Source organism: Hoplias malabaricus, chromosome 3, assembly GCF_029633855.1.
Source record: "Hoplias malabaricus isolate fHopMal1 chromosome 3, fHopMal1.hap1, whole genome shotgun sequence".
Classification (NCBI taxonomy): domain Eukaryota; kingdom Metazoa; phylum Chordata; class Actinopteri; order Characiformes; family Erythrinidae; genus Hoplias; species Hoplias malabaricus.
In genome coordinates, this window is record NC_089802.1 from 28192092 (window position 1) to 28206783 (window position 14692).

At 41.4% G+C, this 14692-nt stretch overlaps 2 protein-coding genes across 2 annotated transcripts; one reads left to right on the forward strand and one right to left on the reverse strand.

The window, feature by feature from the left end:
- Window positions 1-504: 504 nt before the first annotated feature.
- On the reverse strand, window positions 505-2839 carry vkorc1 (vitamin K epoxide reductase complex, subunit 1). Its single transcript, XM_066666225.1, has 3 exons — window positions 2533-2839; window positions 2085-2194; window positions 505-1730 (listed from the first exon to the last, which is right to left on the reverse strand). The coding sequence occupies exons 1-3, from the start codon at window positions 2721-2723 to the stop codon at window positions 1513-1515; spliced, it is 519 nt and encodes a 172-aa protein (XP_066522322.1). The 5' UTR covers window positions 2724-2839; the 3' UTR covers window positions 505-1512.
- Window positions 2840-3955: 1116 nt separating this feature from the next.
- Window positions 3956-14488, forward strand: mapk7 (mitogen-activated protein kinase 7). The gene is made up of 7 exons (XM_066662703.1): window positions 3956-4321; window positions 5756-6053; window positions 6245-6410; window positions 7054-8492; window positions 9196-10388; window positions 11228-11361; window positions 12020-14488. The coding sequence occupies exons 2-7, from the start codon at window positions 5768-5770 to the stop codon at window positions 12177-12179; spliced, it is 3378 nt and encodes a 1125-aa protein (XP_066518800.1). The 5' UTR covers window positions 3956-4321; window positions 5756-5767; the 3' UTR covers window positions 12180-14488.
- The last annotated feature ends 204 nt before the right edge of the window (window positions 14489-14692 follow it).

Sequence of the window (14692 nt, forward strand, 5' to 3'; positions counted from 1 at the left end):
ACAGTTTCACACACTCACCCTGTCACTCACACACACCTGTGGACAGTTTTACACACTCACCCAGTCACACACACACTCACACATCTGAGGACAGTTTCACACACACACTCCCTCACTCACACACTCACACCTGTGGACAGTTTCATAAACATACCCAGTCAGTCACACGCTCACATCTATGGACAGTTTCACACACACACTCCCTCACTCACACCTAGTTCTCATTCAAAGTGTGGACTTTAGGAAGGATCACGGGACTTAAGACTCTGGTCGGACTGGTCTTCCCTCTGACACCCCGATGTGCTCAGTGACCCCTGATCTAATTCTATATGGAGCTTAGGGCCTCTCGTGGTCTAAGGTGAGCACTGCAGGCGTTTAGACATCTGACCTGTTGTGAGATGGGATTTCAAATTCTGCCTTTCAAACTTAAATTTCTGTTTTTGTTGCTGTGATTTTAAATATGCAGCGGTCAATTTTATTTCATTTACAAGTACAAAACATGTACAATTCATGTTTGATAAAAAAAGTTATTTTAGCACTGGCATCAGCATGTGTGCCTCTCTCCAGAGCAGAGAGATGTCTGTGTAGCACCTTGACTAATGCACTGTAACACTGGTTGGGATTTGGGACGTGTGGAATTCAGGAAACTACAGTAGCATACACCATCACATTCCTGAACCTTCCTGGTGCACCTTTAAAAGGCTTTCATAACAAAATCGTAGCAGTATTTGAAAGTAAGTATTTCTCAATTTTACAAATTATAATGTGCAACTTGTGAGTTGAAGAATCAAATTACTTGTCCCTGAATGAACACGTTTATGCTCAACGAAGCGGGTGTGCTGTGTTGCTCTTGGTTTTGGACAGAATCGTAGATGCATCCAACCCACTAGGTGTCGGTATAACAGCTGTTTCGTAAGGTGAAGAAGAAAGGAGTACCTCATTTAAAAAGGAACCCACACCAAAACACTCTTTATGACTTCAGCAAAATATTGAAAGACATAAAAATTAATCAAGAAAGACTTACGGTCGTAGAACATCTTTACTAAAAAATTGTGCTAATTGAAAATATGCGCTAAAGTCGCACAATGCTAACACTGCATAGGTAAAAGGTAGACAGCTATCATTCTGATTTAAAACCTCACTCAGTAATGTCCAACCACATTTCAATGCCCGTTTAGCTTAGCATTTTCCATTAAAGGGCCCATAAGCCACATAATTTCTGTGTAATTTTTTCTCCCACAAATGACATTTATGTGGCTGTATATACTAGAAGATAATTGTTATTATTAGGTATATTACAATTTTCCAACCTCTCTCTTTGCTATAAAATTAAACAAACCATATTTTAAAGTACCTTTAAGGTGTATTTAAATAAGCTGCCTTATTTTGTGCCTCATTCAAAAAAAGCAGTCCAGAGTGAATGGGCTTCTATATTGTTATGGCACTTAGTTTTCAGGTATTGTCTGTGTGGACTGAGGGCTGAACAGGAGGATATGGGCTTTATAAGACTTCTCAGCGTTTCTTGTCTTTCTCCAGCCGTACTTTGAGCCCTGCTCTTCTCTTCAGGTTGGCGTATAGAAGAGCGAAATTGATGATGTACGTAGAGACACAAACAACGCAGAAATCACCCAAAACAAAAGCCAGAATCGAAGCCAGGTAAATGGAGCCGGCTACTGACACCCATGAGGTCATCACCAGCACCTGCGCCGCTGTGCCAGACACCATCTGACCTGCAAAGACACAAAACACCAGCTCAACTGCATTTGACTTCACCTGGGGCAACCTTCAGGGTCCACCACTGTGAACACTGACAAATGGGAAAGACATGGACGAATGGATGCATCCAAAATGTAGTCAGCACAATAAAGGACGGTAACAGTAAGATGGACATTTATAATTTATTTATTGAATTATAAGTAGAAAAACTCTTTACGTGGTTAACATAGAGGAATTTTCTCTCTCTCTCATACCGTATTTATATGATACAGTATCCACACTGCGGAGTACTACTGGACATAGTTTCAGAATTGATACGCATTGCTAAATCAGTTTTAACAACACAAGCCTGGAGGCTTAACACTCACCCAGTCCAAACTGGAGGCTGTAGAAAATTATGCCAAGGAGACTGTTTGGTTGATTAAGAGCACTGTCTTTAGCGACAACCAACTGGACCAGTCCAAATCCACGTCCCCACCTGACCAGAATATCCACATGTTTATATAAAATCACATAGAGGCCGTCAGTAAAGTTGATTATGTAGTGTATCTTTGTTCAGAGGCACACATTTACTACTGTACATTCTCAACTGTTTATTCAGGACAGACCAGCTACACACAGGTCCCGAATACACCCTGCCATTATTCCTGAAAAGTCCAGTCATGTCCACTGCTGTAACACGTGGCACCTGTCTATTGGGCTTCTGAGTGTTTTCTGACAACACTGAATGGACATGGCAGTAACGGAAGAAACGAACGATGAAAATAAGTTAAATAAATGCACCGACAGCACACCACAGTAACAGAGAAGTATTACCTGGACGTGAAGACTTTAGAGCAGCTCACAGACTCGGCCAGGTCACACATGGCTCTGTATTTAGGGTCGTTTTCTCGAGAATGTTCAACATGAAGCGCGTAAACTGACAGGATTAAACCTAAAGCGCAAAGAAAGACACGAACCAGTCTCTCCCACCTCGGCACCGAGTCTGGAGCTCTGCCCTGGGCCATAACAACTATAAAACTGGGGGATAAAACCCGATTACTTACTAAAATCGCTCTATTCAACTGGATTTACTGAGCTCCGAGCCGCACAGCGGAGATGAACCGAGCGCTGATGCTAGAATTGTTTTTTAATAACCGACTCTTCTCAAAGATTCGAGTGAACCGATTTCAAAGTCCGACTGAATCGAACATTTCTCTAGCTCATTTTCATGAATAATTCTTGTACAATATCCAGATAACAGTAAATTAAATTGCATAATAACCCAGACTGAACTCAGATGTCCCCTTCCGGTCATGGATCAAACCCCTAAAATCAAATCTCTGTTTAGAAACAAAGATATAGGAGATATTTCAAGAAATCAAATAAATTAAAGCCTTAAATGTGCCTTAGCTGTTGGAACACTTAAGTTTAAAAGTGGTAATAATGCTCATGATACATCTTCTAGGGAATAAACTACCCCACATGGATCTGATTTTAGTTTTTAGCTGAGTGTTTAAATTGAGTGTCTTTAAACTCAAACTGTGAATACTTTTATGAGAATTGAATCATTTGGATACTGCTGAGTCCAAATGAATCGGACGAATCACATGACTAGAACCGAAGGAATAAACTCTGTAAACGTGGAGCGGCGTAGAGAGTGGGAGAGAGAGAGAGAGACGCTCTGATTGGCCGGTGTGGACAGACATGGGCAGCTATGTCACACATCACAGTCAACAAACAAAACTGAGCAAATAACATTCACACATTTTTTTCTTTCATTTTTCACTCTTAATTAATTATTTGCATTTAAACTTGTACAAAATCTCCTTTGGTGTTTAACATTTGCTTTAGTTGTAGCTAGATATTTTTATATATTTGTTTTGAAAATACTCTTAACATTTAAATTTTATTTAATTAAATTTATTTATTTACATTTATATTTTAATTTAGATTAAATGCCATAAATATTTGCCATAAATATACATCATATACGAGATCATATATCATATAAATATCTCATATATTTGTGATTTTTATTGTAATGTCATGCAATATTCTTCTATAAGGAACATTTAACATGAACACAGTTTCAATCATTTTCTTTGCATTCCTAACCAGGTAATAGAAAGTTGGGGAATACGGTGGAGTTGCCCTTTAGAAAGGCTTCTACAGTTATACAGGACTCTGCAGTACACTGAGGGGGAGGAGCCCCTGCCTCTGTTCACTGTGGACGCATGTAAACATACGGTTCAATCGTTCAACAGAGTGCTTTAAAAGCTCAAAAATTGTTAATTTGTAGGTAACTCTGTTGTTATGTCCAATATCCTCCGGTAGAAGTTCAGAATATCTTTGTTTTCTTCAGCATTACGTTAGTTGAAGCTAATTTCTGTCGACACCGCCCAAAGAATGGCCCGCTTCTACCTAAAAATTCCCGCCCATCGGCCAAGTGACGGACACTATTGGCCAATACTGGTGCAATGTCACAGATGATTGGCGAATTCCGCTGACACTCAAACTATCTGCCAAAGAATACGGGGAAGTGGAGCAGGTTTGCTGTGGCTCTGATCACGAATAGGAGACAGGCATGAGGCAGATTTTCAGGATTTTCGCGGTTATTTATCAGGTAAAATAATGCTCTTCTATGGCTTTTGTTTTTGTTTCACCATTAACGAAAATGCTACAGTGAGACCATATGAATTATTCTGGTTTATAACCTTAATGCTGTGGCCTCTTATCTACAGCATCACTTAATATATATTAACATATATTTCAGTTGTTTCTACATACAGTTCCTTAAAAAGTCGGATATGTTTTCATACTAGTGCTTAATACATGTTAAGACAGCAACCCTACATTCAAAACTGAGGATAGCTACTTACTCGCCAGCTTTTATTGGAATTGGCCATTCCACCTTAAGTGTCCGAGGCACCAGAATGGAATTGCTGTGTATTTAAGGTGGAATAGAATATTAGAATTACAAGCAGGTATCCAATATCAGAGCTGCTTCCGAAACTACGATCAAGACATTAAACGGTGGTCTGAAAACAACATTACACACTTAATGAAGATTATATAAATAATAACTACACTGAGCAGCATAGATCATTGTTTTTAAAATTTGGTTTACTTTTATCCTTCATGTTTCTCTGAATATAGAGGTGGGCAATTTAGTATTCACTTCTAATTTACATGGTTTTAACCTTTCATATGATAAAACATTTTTGCAGCCAATGTCACATTTTTTTTATTCTATCAAAGTTACAAATTTAAAAGGTATACAAATGGAAAATAGCCTAATGCCCTAAAAATGACTTGCACCTTCTATGACTATGAAAATGGTCCATGCCTCATTTTGAAATCCCCGCTCCATCAAACAGGACTGGTTTCTTAGGTTTATGACATAAGAAATCCTGACTGCCTTAATCCATGTCTTTTGAAGCTGCAGCTTCAAAGCAGGAATGTTCAACCATTTATTGAAATGAATAAAAGTGAGTGTACAGAGATTCTGATGGCTGTTTTTCAGTGTGTCAATATAAATGCAAAATATTGATGTGCATTGTCATAATATTGCAATGCATATTGTGTATTATGAAACTGTATCATGCTATGATATTTGTGCTTTATCGCCCATCCCTAGTCATGAGTGGAAATTTTCCCAGAATAGCTAACCCTAGCTGATATGGTAAAAATTCAGGTGACTTTCACTGGGTTCAGTGCCACAGCTGGTTAATTATTACCAACTGCTTACCACCTGATTGACTGACATAAGTGGTTATTGTGTAATAGCCTGGCATCCATATTAAAATATGAGATTGAATTTCCCCCTGTAATCACTGCAACTGTAAAAACATGAGGTTTGACCATGCATTAAATATAATGTATTGCTAGTGCTAAAATTCTTGTGCTGAATTTAGATCTTTTTATATTGTTTTCATATTTCTGCACACTGCTTAATAGTTTGTGCTTTCCAACATTTAACCCATTGACCTCATGCACTGACTGTCCATTTACTAGATATGATGCCAACACTAATATTATATTCTCTCTGTTTTTCTAGTTTTGATCCAAGATGTCGTCCAGCGAAGTGGCGAAAACCGAAAACACAGGCTCAGGGTCAGTCTGCGACCCTGTAAATGCCAACAGCAAGAAGGACAACAACAAAAATCAGGGCTCTCAACCTCCCAGCGACTCGTCTAACAATGCAGACGCAAGTACAGTGGCGGCAAAGAACTTGGCTTTGCTCAAAGCCCACTCCTTAGACGTTAAGTTTGAAGTTGGTGAGGAGTATGACATTATCGAGACCATTGGCACTGGAGCATATGGTGTGGTTTCGTCCGCCAGGAGACGGGACAATGGTATGGAAACTCTTTGCAAGGTCACTGGTGATGTTGACCTAATTTTAGGCTAAAGAAAGAGAACACGGCTCATTTCACCTTTTTAAAAGCCAGACAACGCCCATTCTGTTGAAGATAACTTGTCCATTTTACCATTGTGCCTTTTGGGTGTGAAAGCTTTCACTGATTCAGAACATCATATTTGTTTACAGGGCAGCAGGTGGCAATAAAGAAGATCCCAAATGCCTTTGAGGTGGTGACAAATGCCAAGCGCACGCTCCGAGAACTCAAGATTCTCAAACACTTTAAGCACGACAACATCATTGCGATTAAGGATATTCTTCAACCTGCTGTACCTCATTCTGCCTTTAAATCTGTGTAAGTTTAAAACAGTTAGCTTCAGACATTCATAGACTCTCATAAATACAATTTAATGTTAGGAGGTGGCTACTGCTACAAGGCATTTGTCTCAGACAAAGTCTAGGGCACAGTTTGTAAAGTTGCAGCAGTATGTGACCTGTGGTGTTGGGTTCCTGCGTAAACGTAAAAAAATTGGGGATGAACATAGGAGAGCTTTGGTGGTCATGTTTATTTGTCTATGCAAAAAAGGCATGAGGATGTAGGTATTTTTGGGTTTTTCTGGAGCACAGTTTCATTTTGGGTTCATTTTCACTGATATTGGAAGACTTGTTTTTATAATAAAACACTAGGTACCTTTTAAAATAACAGCTTCAAAATCATTGCGATGCTCCACTGAGCTTTAATAGTAAGAACAGAGCCCTCTGGTGTTGTTACTCTGGGATGAGCACTGCAGAAACTGGACTATGTAAATTCTGGAGGAGGATAGGCACCCATCCCCCCCCCTCCCCTTGATTCCAGGACAGTGCTGAAAAAAATGAATTACACTCGCAAATTACAGGAGCGAAAATACCAAATCTTACCTAGATTCTTACCCGTTCAAGCTCAAATTTTTCTAGCCCTGTTTCCAATCTCCAAACTTCTTTTTTTATGTTCTTTCTAGTTACGTTGTCCTCGACCTAATGGAGAGTGACCTGCATCAGATCATTCACTCGAGGCAGCCTCTGACTCCTGAGCACACTCGCTACTTCTTGTACCAGCTGCTGCGAGGTCTTAAGTACATCCACTCGGCCAACGTTATCCACCGTGACCTTAAACCCTCCAACCTGCTAGTCAATGAGAACTGTGAGCTGAAGATCGGAGATTTCGGCATGGCCCGGGGCCTGAGTGCCTCACACCCTGAGGAGTCACGCTCCTTTATGACGGAGTATGTGGCCACTCGTTGGTATCGTGCTCCTGAACTGATGCTGTCCCTCCATCACTACAGCCTGGCCATAGACCTGTGGTCTGTGGGCTGTATTTTTGCTGAGATGCTGGGCAGAAAGCAGCTCTTTCCTGGAAAACACTACGTCCATCAGCTACAGCTGATTCTGTCGGTTCTGGGCACGCCTCCCGACAGCATCGTAGGGGCCATTGGAGCAGAAAGGGTGCGTTCGTATGTACAGAGCTTGCCTTCCAGAGCTCCAGTGCCCCTCTCCAGACTTTTCCCTCACACTGAGGCATCTGCTTTGGACCTTCTGGCTGCCATGCTTCGCTTCGACCCTCGTGAGAGGATTAGCGTGTGCCAAGCTCTGGAGCATTCGTACCTGGCTAAGTACCATGACCCAGACGACGAGCCTGTGTGTGTTCCCGCCTTTGACTTCGAGTTTGATCGGCAGCCCATGGGCCGAGAACAGATCAAAGAGGCCATCTTAGATGAGATCCAGGATTTCAACCAAAAAACGCAGGGCAACAAGAAGAAAATCCAGTTCAAACCATTGCAGAGACCCAGTGGTAGTGCAGCCTCCGGCCCAGGAGGCTGTGCCATCACCCATTCAACAGTGCCACTATCAAACACTACACATGCCCAGCAGCAGCAGAAACAGAGTCAAAGTCTGGCAGCTTCAACACAGGCCTTTACCAACTCAGTTCCGTCCTTTTGTAAACGACCTCCTCCTGAACCTCTTGCTCATATCTTGCCACCCTTGACACAGACTGGAGGCTGCCAAGATGTGGATATGCCTAGTGCCAACTCTGAAGGCCAACCGGAAACGATTGACCTCACCACGCCGAATTCGAGCAAGGACACGCCCCCCTGTGAGCCAATGAGAGAATGTGCAAAGAGGGAGCCTGCTTCACCAGATCAGCCTCCTCAGAGACAACCAGCTCAGAGCCTCCCACTCGCTCAGATGACCTTGACACCACTTCCTCATTCTAGTCCCTCTCTCTCCCTCTCCCAGTCCCAAGCTCAGTCTCTTTCTCAGTCTTTGTCTCGCTCTCTTGCTAAAGGGGCCAAAGCAACAACTGGGGAGCCACCCAGAAAAGAGGGAGCGATTTCAGATGATACCAAAGCAGCTCTCAAAGCAGCTTTGCTTAAGTCGGCACAAAGACAAAAAGCACGAGGTATGTGTAAGCTTACATGCAGAGTATGTTCCATTATACTTTCACTCTTCAAGTTTTCTACAAATAATGTGGTATTTTAGGACTCCACTAAGTGACAGACTGGGTTTAATCAAAACATTAACATTTGTGGATATGTCCAATCAGTTCTTAAAAAGACGTAGACACACGTTTTCATAACTGTACTTCTAATAAATAATTAAAAACTAATTTGGATTAGCTTTTGATGCTTATGAAAGATTGAGGGCATTTTCTTGTACACTGCACATGTTTGTTTGTCTGCCGTGGACCAGGTAACTTCGCCTGTGTGACATAAATATGCATCGTGTAAATATCCTTAATCCTTCCATTTTATGACAATTACACAATAGGGATTTTCATACTTCTACACAGAAAAGCCACAGAAAAACTGCCCCAGAACAAACAAGAAACACCACATCTCCATTAAATATGAACCTCTTGGCTTTGTCATTATTAATAATTTTAAACTAATTGTAAAAATGAGTGAAATGGACTGATGACAGCGCCCCCTAATGACAGTCAGTCAGTAACAGATGCTGTAAATAATGTATATTGAAAATATGTTTGTTATTGAAACATTTTATATTGTGATGTATATTGGTATTGAACTCTTGTCCAGCCCTATAATAAACATAAATTAATATCTAGTTTTCAGTGATATAGATTGTTTTTCTCTGATCTCCAGATGGGGGTTCTGCAGCTCTGGGCATAGAGCTGGGTGGATGCTCAACATCCTTGCTTTCGTCTTCTGGTCCAGAGCACAAGAGGCCCATCACTGCGCAAGAGAGGCAAAGAGAGAGGGAGGAGAAGCGAAGGAAACGGCAGGAGCGAGCGATGGAGCGAAAGAGGAAGCTTAAAGAAAAGGAGAAAAAGGAGGGCAAACAAGGCGAGTCTTTGGGTGGGGTCTTGCTGAGCGACAACGACAAGAAGCTGCTGGAGCGGTGGGGGCGGATGGTGGACGGTAAGGTGGACAAACCCCAGTCGGTGGACAATAATGGCACAAAAACAAATGACAAAAAGCCAGGTTCCTGTCAAAAACAAGCAGGGAAAGGCTTGATTCCAATGCCCTCAGACAGGACAGAATCCATGCCAGCCAAACAACCCAATGAGCTGCCAATTTTCAAACCGCCCCAACAAATAATGCCGCAGATTGGACAATGTGTGGCTTCAGGAATGTTCCATCCGCCCGCCACCTTCGGTTCACTGCCAATAACCTTGAGCTCACAGAATGGAGACGTTGGGATGGTAGCTGTTGGTGGGGGTGTAGTTGGAGGTGGCGGGGCTTTGAGCATAGAGGCAATCGGAGGAGGGACGATTGGCGTGGTGGCAGCACCCTGTGCCTTTGCCAAAAGCAACATATTAAAACCTCAGCCCCAGGCTCCGTTTATTGGGAGCGGGTCTGTATTCACAACCCTAGACAACTGGACAGGAGCCCCGGCCACTGTAGGAACACCCCAACAGGTCCAGCAGTCTCCTCCAAGACTGAGCCACGCAACGTTCCCCCAACAGCCTGCACAAATCCCTCAGCACACCCAACAAACTTATCCCCAAACACCTGGCCATAACCCTCAAATCCCGTCAGACGCCTTCATCTCCAAGCCTCCGTCTCTGACCCCCAACAGGACGACTGCAGGAGTTTGTTTGCAGGACGCCAGCACTTCTCTCTCAAACCCAGAGCCAGGGGGCGCTCCTCAGTCTCTGGACAAGCTGTGTTCCGTCCTCTCCGAGCAGCAGAACGGTTCTAATCACCATGGTTCTTCTCGCTTGCCATCAGGAACATCAGTCCAGTCTTGCTTGAGTCTCTCGGACACTGGACAGCCAGGGCCCAGCAGAGCACCGGACATTCACACGGTCACACTCCAGCTCTCCAAGTCACAGGTCTGTTACTGTGCAAACACTGTTTTTAAGAAAACATGGTATAAATATGTCTGGAATATATGTCTCAATATCAGTGGATACGGATGTGTATCTGTAAAAGTATTACACCTATCCTTATACTCAGTGAATTGTAGGATCAATTGTAGAATGAACAGGTATGTGTGTGTGTGTGTGTGGGAGGAGGAGGGACGGTTGAGACGTTAACTAATTTCAGGGAGGTTACAGAAACTACATTGTATTTTTACTTTAAAATTACAGCCTCATTTTCAGCGATATATAGAGAGGATCCTTTTATCTTTAATACTCCAGACTCGGCACTGCAGAAACTGCACTATGTAAATTTTGGAGGAGAGTAGGTAACCACCTCGTTTTCAGGGCAGTGCTGTAAGGATGAATTACACTCTGCAACTATAGGGGGAGCCCAGGAGCACAAATACCACATATAACCTAGTGCTCCTTTGAATTGTTTTATCACATACACAGTGTACGTTTTGAATGCTGAAATGTGCTGTAACTTAACTGTAGATCATTTTAGAACCATCTATATAGTTTTTTCTACAAACTATAAAAAGTAGGCTGAGTCAACAAACACTTTATTAAGGGGATAATGGGAGAACATCGCCATCAAGTGACCGAGCTTCAAACCTTCAATCCCTGAGGCTGGATAGAGAAACAGAACAGTGTTGACTTGAAAATGCCCCAAAAGCACATTTCTGATAGTGAAACTATTCTATTTTGATGATTATTATTGTTATTATTGTTGTTGTACCCCCCAGGTTTAACTGTGAGATTTTATTTTGTTGTCAGAGGATAAAATACTTTTCTCCACTGTGTCCCAGGTGGAGGACATTTTGCCGCCAGTTTTCTCAGTGACTCCTAAAGGCAGCGGGGCGGGATACGGAGTCGGCTTTGACCTCGATGACCTTCTCACTCAGTCTCTTACTGACTTCCAGCACTCAGACCTCAGGGAAAGGTCAGCTAACACACACACACACACACACCAACATATGTTCTAATGAAATGCATTGACAGATTTTAATCTTCTTAAAGGAATAGTCCAGTTTTTTTATGAATGTACAAACGTCTGTATAAATGGATGTGAGACTGTGTTTGTTGAAAGAAGCTTGTGGACTCTATAGTGGGTGAAAGTGAATGAAACCAGGGGTCTACATGTTTACAAAAGATATATACAGCATTTTATTCCCTCTCCACCACCAGCAGTGACTTCCACCTCTGTGGAGAGCTTTATATGGAATCATGATGATGGGGAAAATCTGAAATATATTTTAGAAGAGCAGAAATTTGTTTGTGTAGTCTTGCGTTAAAAAATGTAGGTTATATTCCTGTAATAACATATAGCATCAGATATTCAGAGGTCTGGTTTCGTTCATCACCACTGTGAGATGTTCTGACTCTGAGCTGAGTTTCTCTACAACAAATAATTTCACATCAAACCAAACCAAATCCATTGTACATCGCTTTATTTACATCTTAACAGTTTAATAATGCAGAATTTTAGAAAGATGAAAATATCTTTAAATTTCATATGCAGCAGAGTAAAAATGTTAGAGAAGATCTTTAAACTGCTATTTGGGGCTAACAATTATAAACTTTTTTTTTTGTCTCTGTAGTTTCAGTCACAATGACTCGGCCCCTCTCTCAGCATCCTTGCTCTCTGATTGGCTGGAGGTCCACCGCATGACCCCCGCTGATCTGGAATCGCTTCAGCAGGAGCTCCAGCTGGGATCTCCCATGATTCTCTCTGATAACTCCACCCTCCCTGAGTCCTGAGTACTGTGCCCATCCCTCCACACCTCTCCATTACCTGTTCATGATTCAACAGAAATGTTTTTAAAACATCTCTACCAGCATGTTAGGACATCCTGGACCAATAGGTTCTGTAGACTGTGTTGTTCCTTCATAGCACCTTTAGTTCCCTTCAAACTTGTGTACTGTACTTTCTCAGTAAGTGCCAACTGTACTATACACAGTCAAAAAGCAAAATGGTTCATACCTGTCTCAAAGTCCAAGGTTTTGTTGGTTTTCTAAGTGAAAAACGTCTTATTTTAATACTCAACTGCTGTGTATTTGCTGGATTTCACATAAAGGGGAAAATATAAAATGTGCCATAAACCTCATAATATATTTTACAGAATATTAAAGAAGCTTTCAGTAATTTTTACACACACACATATATATATATATAATTTTTTTTTTCTTTTCTTCTGTAAGGTCATTCTCCATAGAGCAGGTCCCCCACGTGGAGACGGCCATGTTTAAATTAGGTTTAATACAGAATCTCAATGCCACTAGGTGTCAGTATTACAGCTGTTTCAGAACATGAAGAATATTTTAACTGATTGAAAATAACTGAGAAGCTGTTCATTATTGAAATGGACAGAAATCCATAGTTCCACAGTGGAGGACATTTGAACTTATTTTCACTTAGAAAGTCAATAACATGCCATTCGACCAGCGGTGTGCAAGCGTTTGTCTTTGTCCACAGTCTGACCTCATGTATAAAACGTAGTTAGTCTCTGGCCCAAACCTCTCTCTTATCTGTGGCATACTGTTGTTTGCTTTGCACACAGGGACGTGGAGAGGTTTTTAAGTCCGAGCTGCTGAAATTTTAAGCAGCATGTTGTCACTATCAAAAGAAACTTTTATGTCAGAACATTGCTGTGAGAATTTGGTTGCATTCAACCAAGCGGGCATTAGCGAGGTAAGGTACTGATGATAATGTAGGTGAATAGTTCTAGATCAAAAACGCCACTCCATCTCATCCCAAAGGTATTAAATGGGACTCCATAAAATCCAGAAAACCCAGTTTAATTAGATTGGGTGCACATTAAAATACATGACTTCACTCATTATTACTATACAAGGTGCTTACATACTTTTGGACATAGTGAATAAATTTAAACCTTAGACAAGCACACAGGTCTTTCAACTCAGATTGTTTTAATCTAGTTTGAGAGGATGTAGTTTTAGAAATAAAATCTGAGATCTGAGCACCGCCACTTCCCATGTCCTCTACATATGTTTGACTGGGTTTGATGCTTGTGTATATTCTCTGGCTTTACATTTTTGTCTCCTTCGGACCAGTGGTTAATTACTGCACAATTTGTGATTAATTCCCCTGATGTCGTGTGCTACAATCCATGACCAGTTGTGAAGGTGATGGAGACACTGTGGTGCTAATGTCACAGACAGAAGTCTACCACAAGCTTGAAATCTAAGCCGTCTGTTTGACAAATACAAATGTGATGCTTCAGGTGTAAACACAGGAAGCCAGATTGGGGTTTGGGGAAATGCTTGGTTGTAGAGGAACCTGTGTACTCTGATTTCTTTACAGTGGTGGTAAATGGAACCAGACATCTCCATGTCTACAACACAAACACAATTGTGTATTTCCCCTCCACCACCAGCAGTGATCCCAAACCTGATTTACATGGAATGATGTTGAAAAGTGGCAGTAAAATCAGAAAATATACTATTATTATACTACTTTACTGTAAAACACCTTATATACACACACCTCTACTCTATGCAGCACTTTTAGAATGGGGAATCTGGTTCCATTCAAAACCACTGTGAACAAATCTGCATTTCACACTAAACCAAACCCACTCTCCATCACTCGGTTTACTTCTTTAGACGAGAAATTACAAGATACACTCAGAGGATACGAATCTGGGACAGTGGCTGAGGTCAGGTTTGTTTTGTGAAAACACTTTTGACACATTTTGGAAACTGAACCTGTCCAAATGATCAGGATAGATTTAAAAACAAAGTTGAGTTTGTTTAATACAAGACGAAAGGCTACACACTTCTGACAGGGTGGCAAAATGCTTACTCAGCATACAGAAGAAAACAGACTGATAAACAAACACTGACCCTTACCCTCCCTGTGAAAGTGAACCCAGTCCAGTGAAACCCGAGTGCAGTATTTAGTGCAGAACTGTCAAACCTTACACAGCGGGACAATTTGATCTTTCATGAATGCCTTGTTGATATTTGCGTTTGAGTGACTGACTTTTCACCAGCATCACAATAAAGAAATAAAGGATGCGAAAGGGGAACTGTGTCTGTGCTGCTTTTGACAAACTTAAAAATAATTCCCTCCTTTACGTCTCATTTTCATTTGTAGATGAGAGATGTATCAGTTGACATTTTAGTATTTTCACCCTTCTAAAATATGATTAGCACAGCTGTCAGTCGGGTGTTCAGCACTGAACTAGAGTAGGTTTTAAAGTTAGGTTTGTCACATTAGCCATTTTTTTGTGATCGATATATTGTTCCAG

Coding starts and splice junctions, on each gene's coding strand:
- mapk7 (XM_066662703.1), top strand. CDS start 5,768: ATGTCGTCCAGCGAAGTGGCGAAAACCGAAAACACAGGCTCAGGGTCA. Junction 6,411..7,053: donor CATTCTGCCTTTAAATCTGT/GTAAGTTTAAAA, acceptor TGTTCTTTCTAG/TTACGTTGTCCTCGACCTAA. Junction 10,389..11,227: donor TCCAGCTCTCCAAGTCACAG/GTCTGTTACTGT, acceptor ACTGTGTCCCAG/GTGGAGGACATTTTGCCGCC.
- vkorc1 (XM_066666225.1), bottom strand. CDS start 2,723: ATGGCCCAGGGCAGAGCTCCAGACTCGGTGCCGAGGTGGGAGAGACTG. Junction 2,195..2,532: donor TCTAAAGTCTTCACGTCCAG/GTAATACTTCTC, acceptor TATTCTGGTCAG/GTGGGGACGTGGATTTGGAC. Junction 1,731..2,084: donor CAGCCTCCAGTTTGGACTGG/GTGAGTGTTAAG, acceptor GTGTCTTTGCAG/GTCAGATGGTGTCTGGCACA.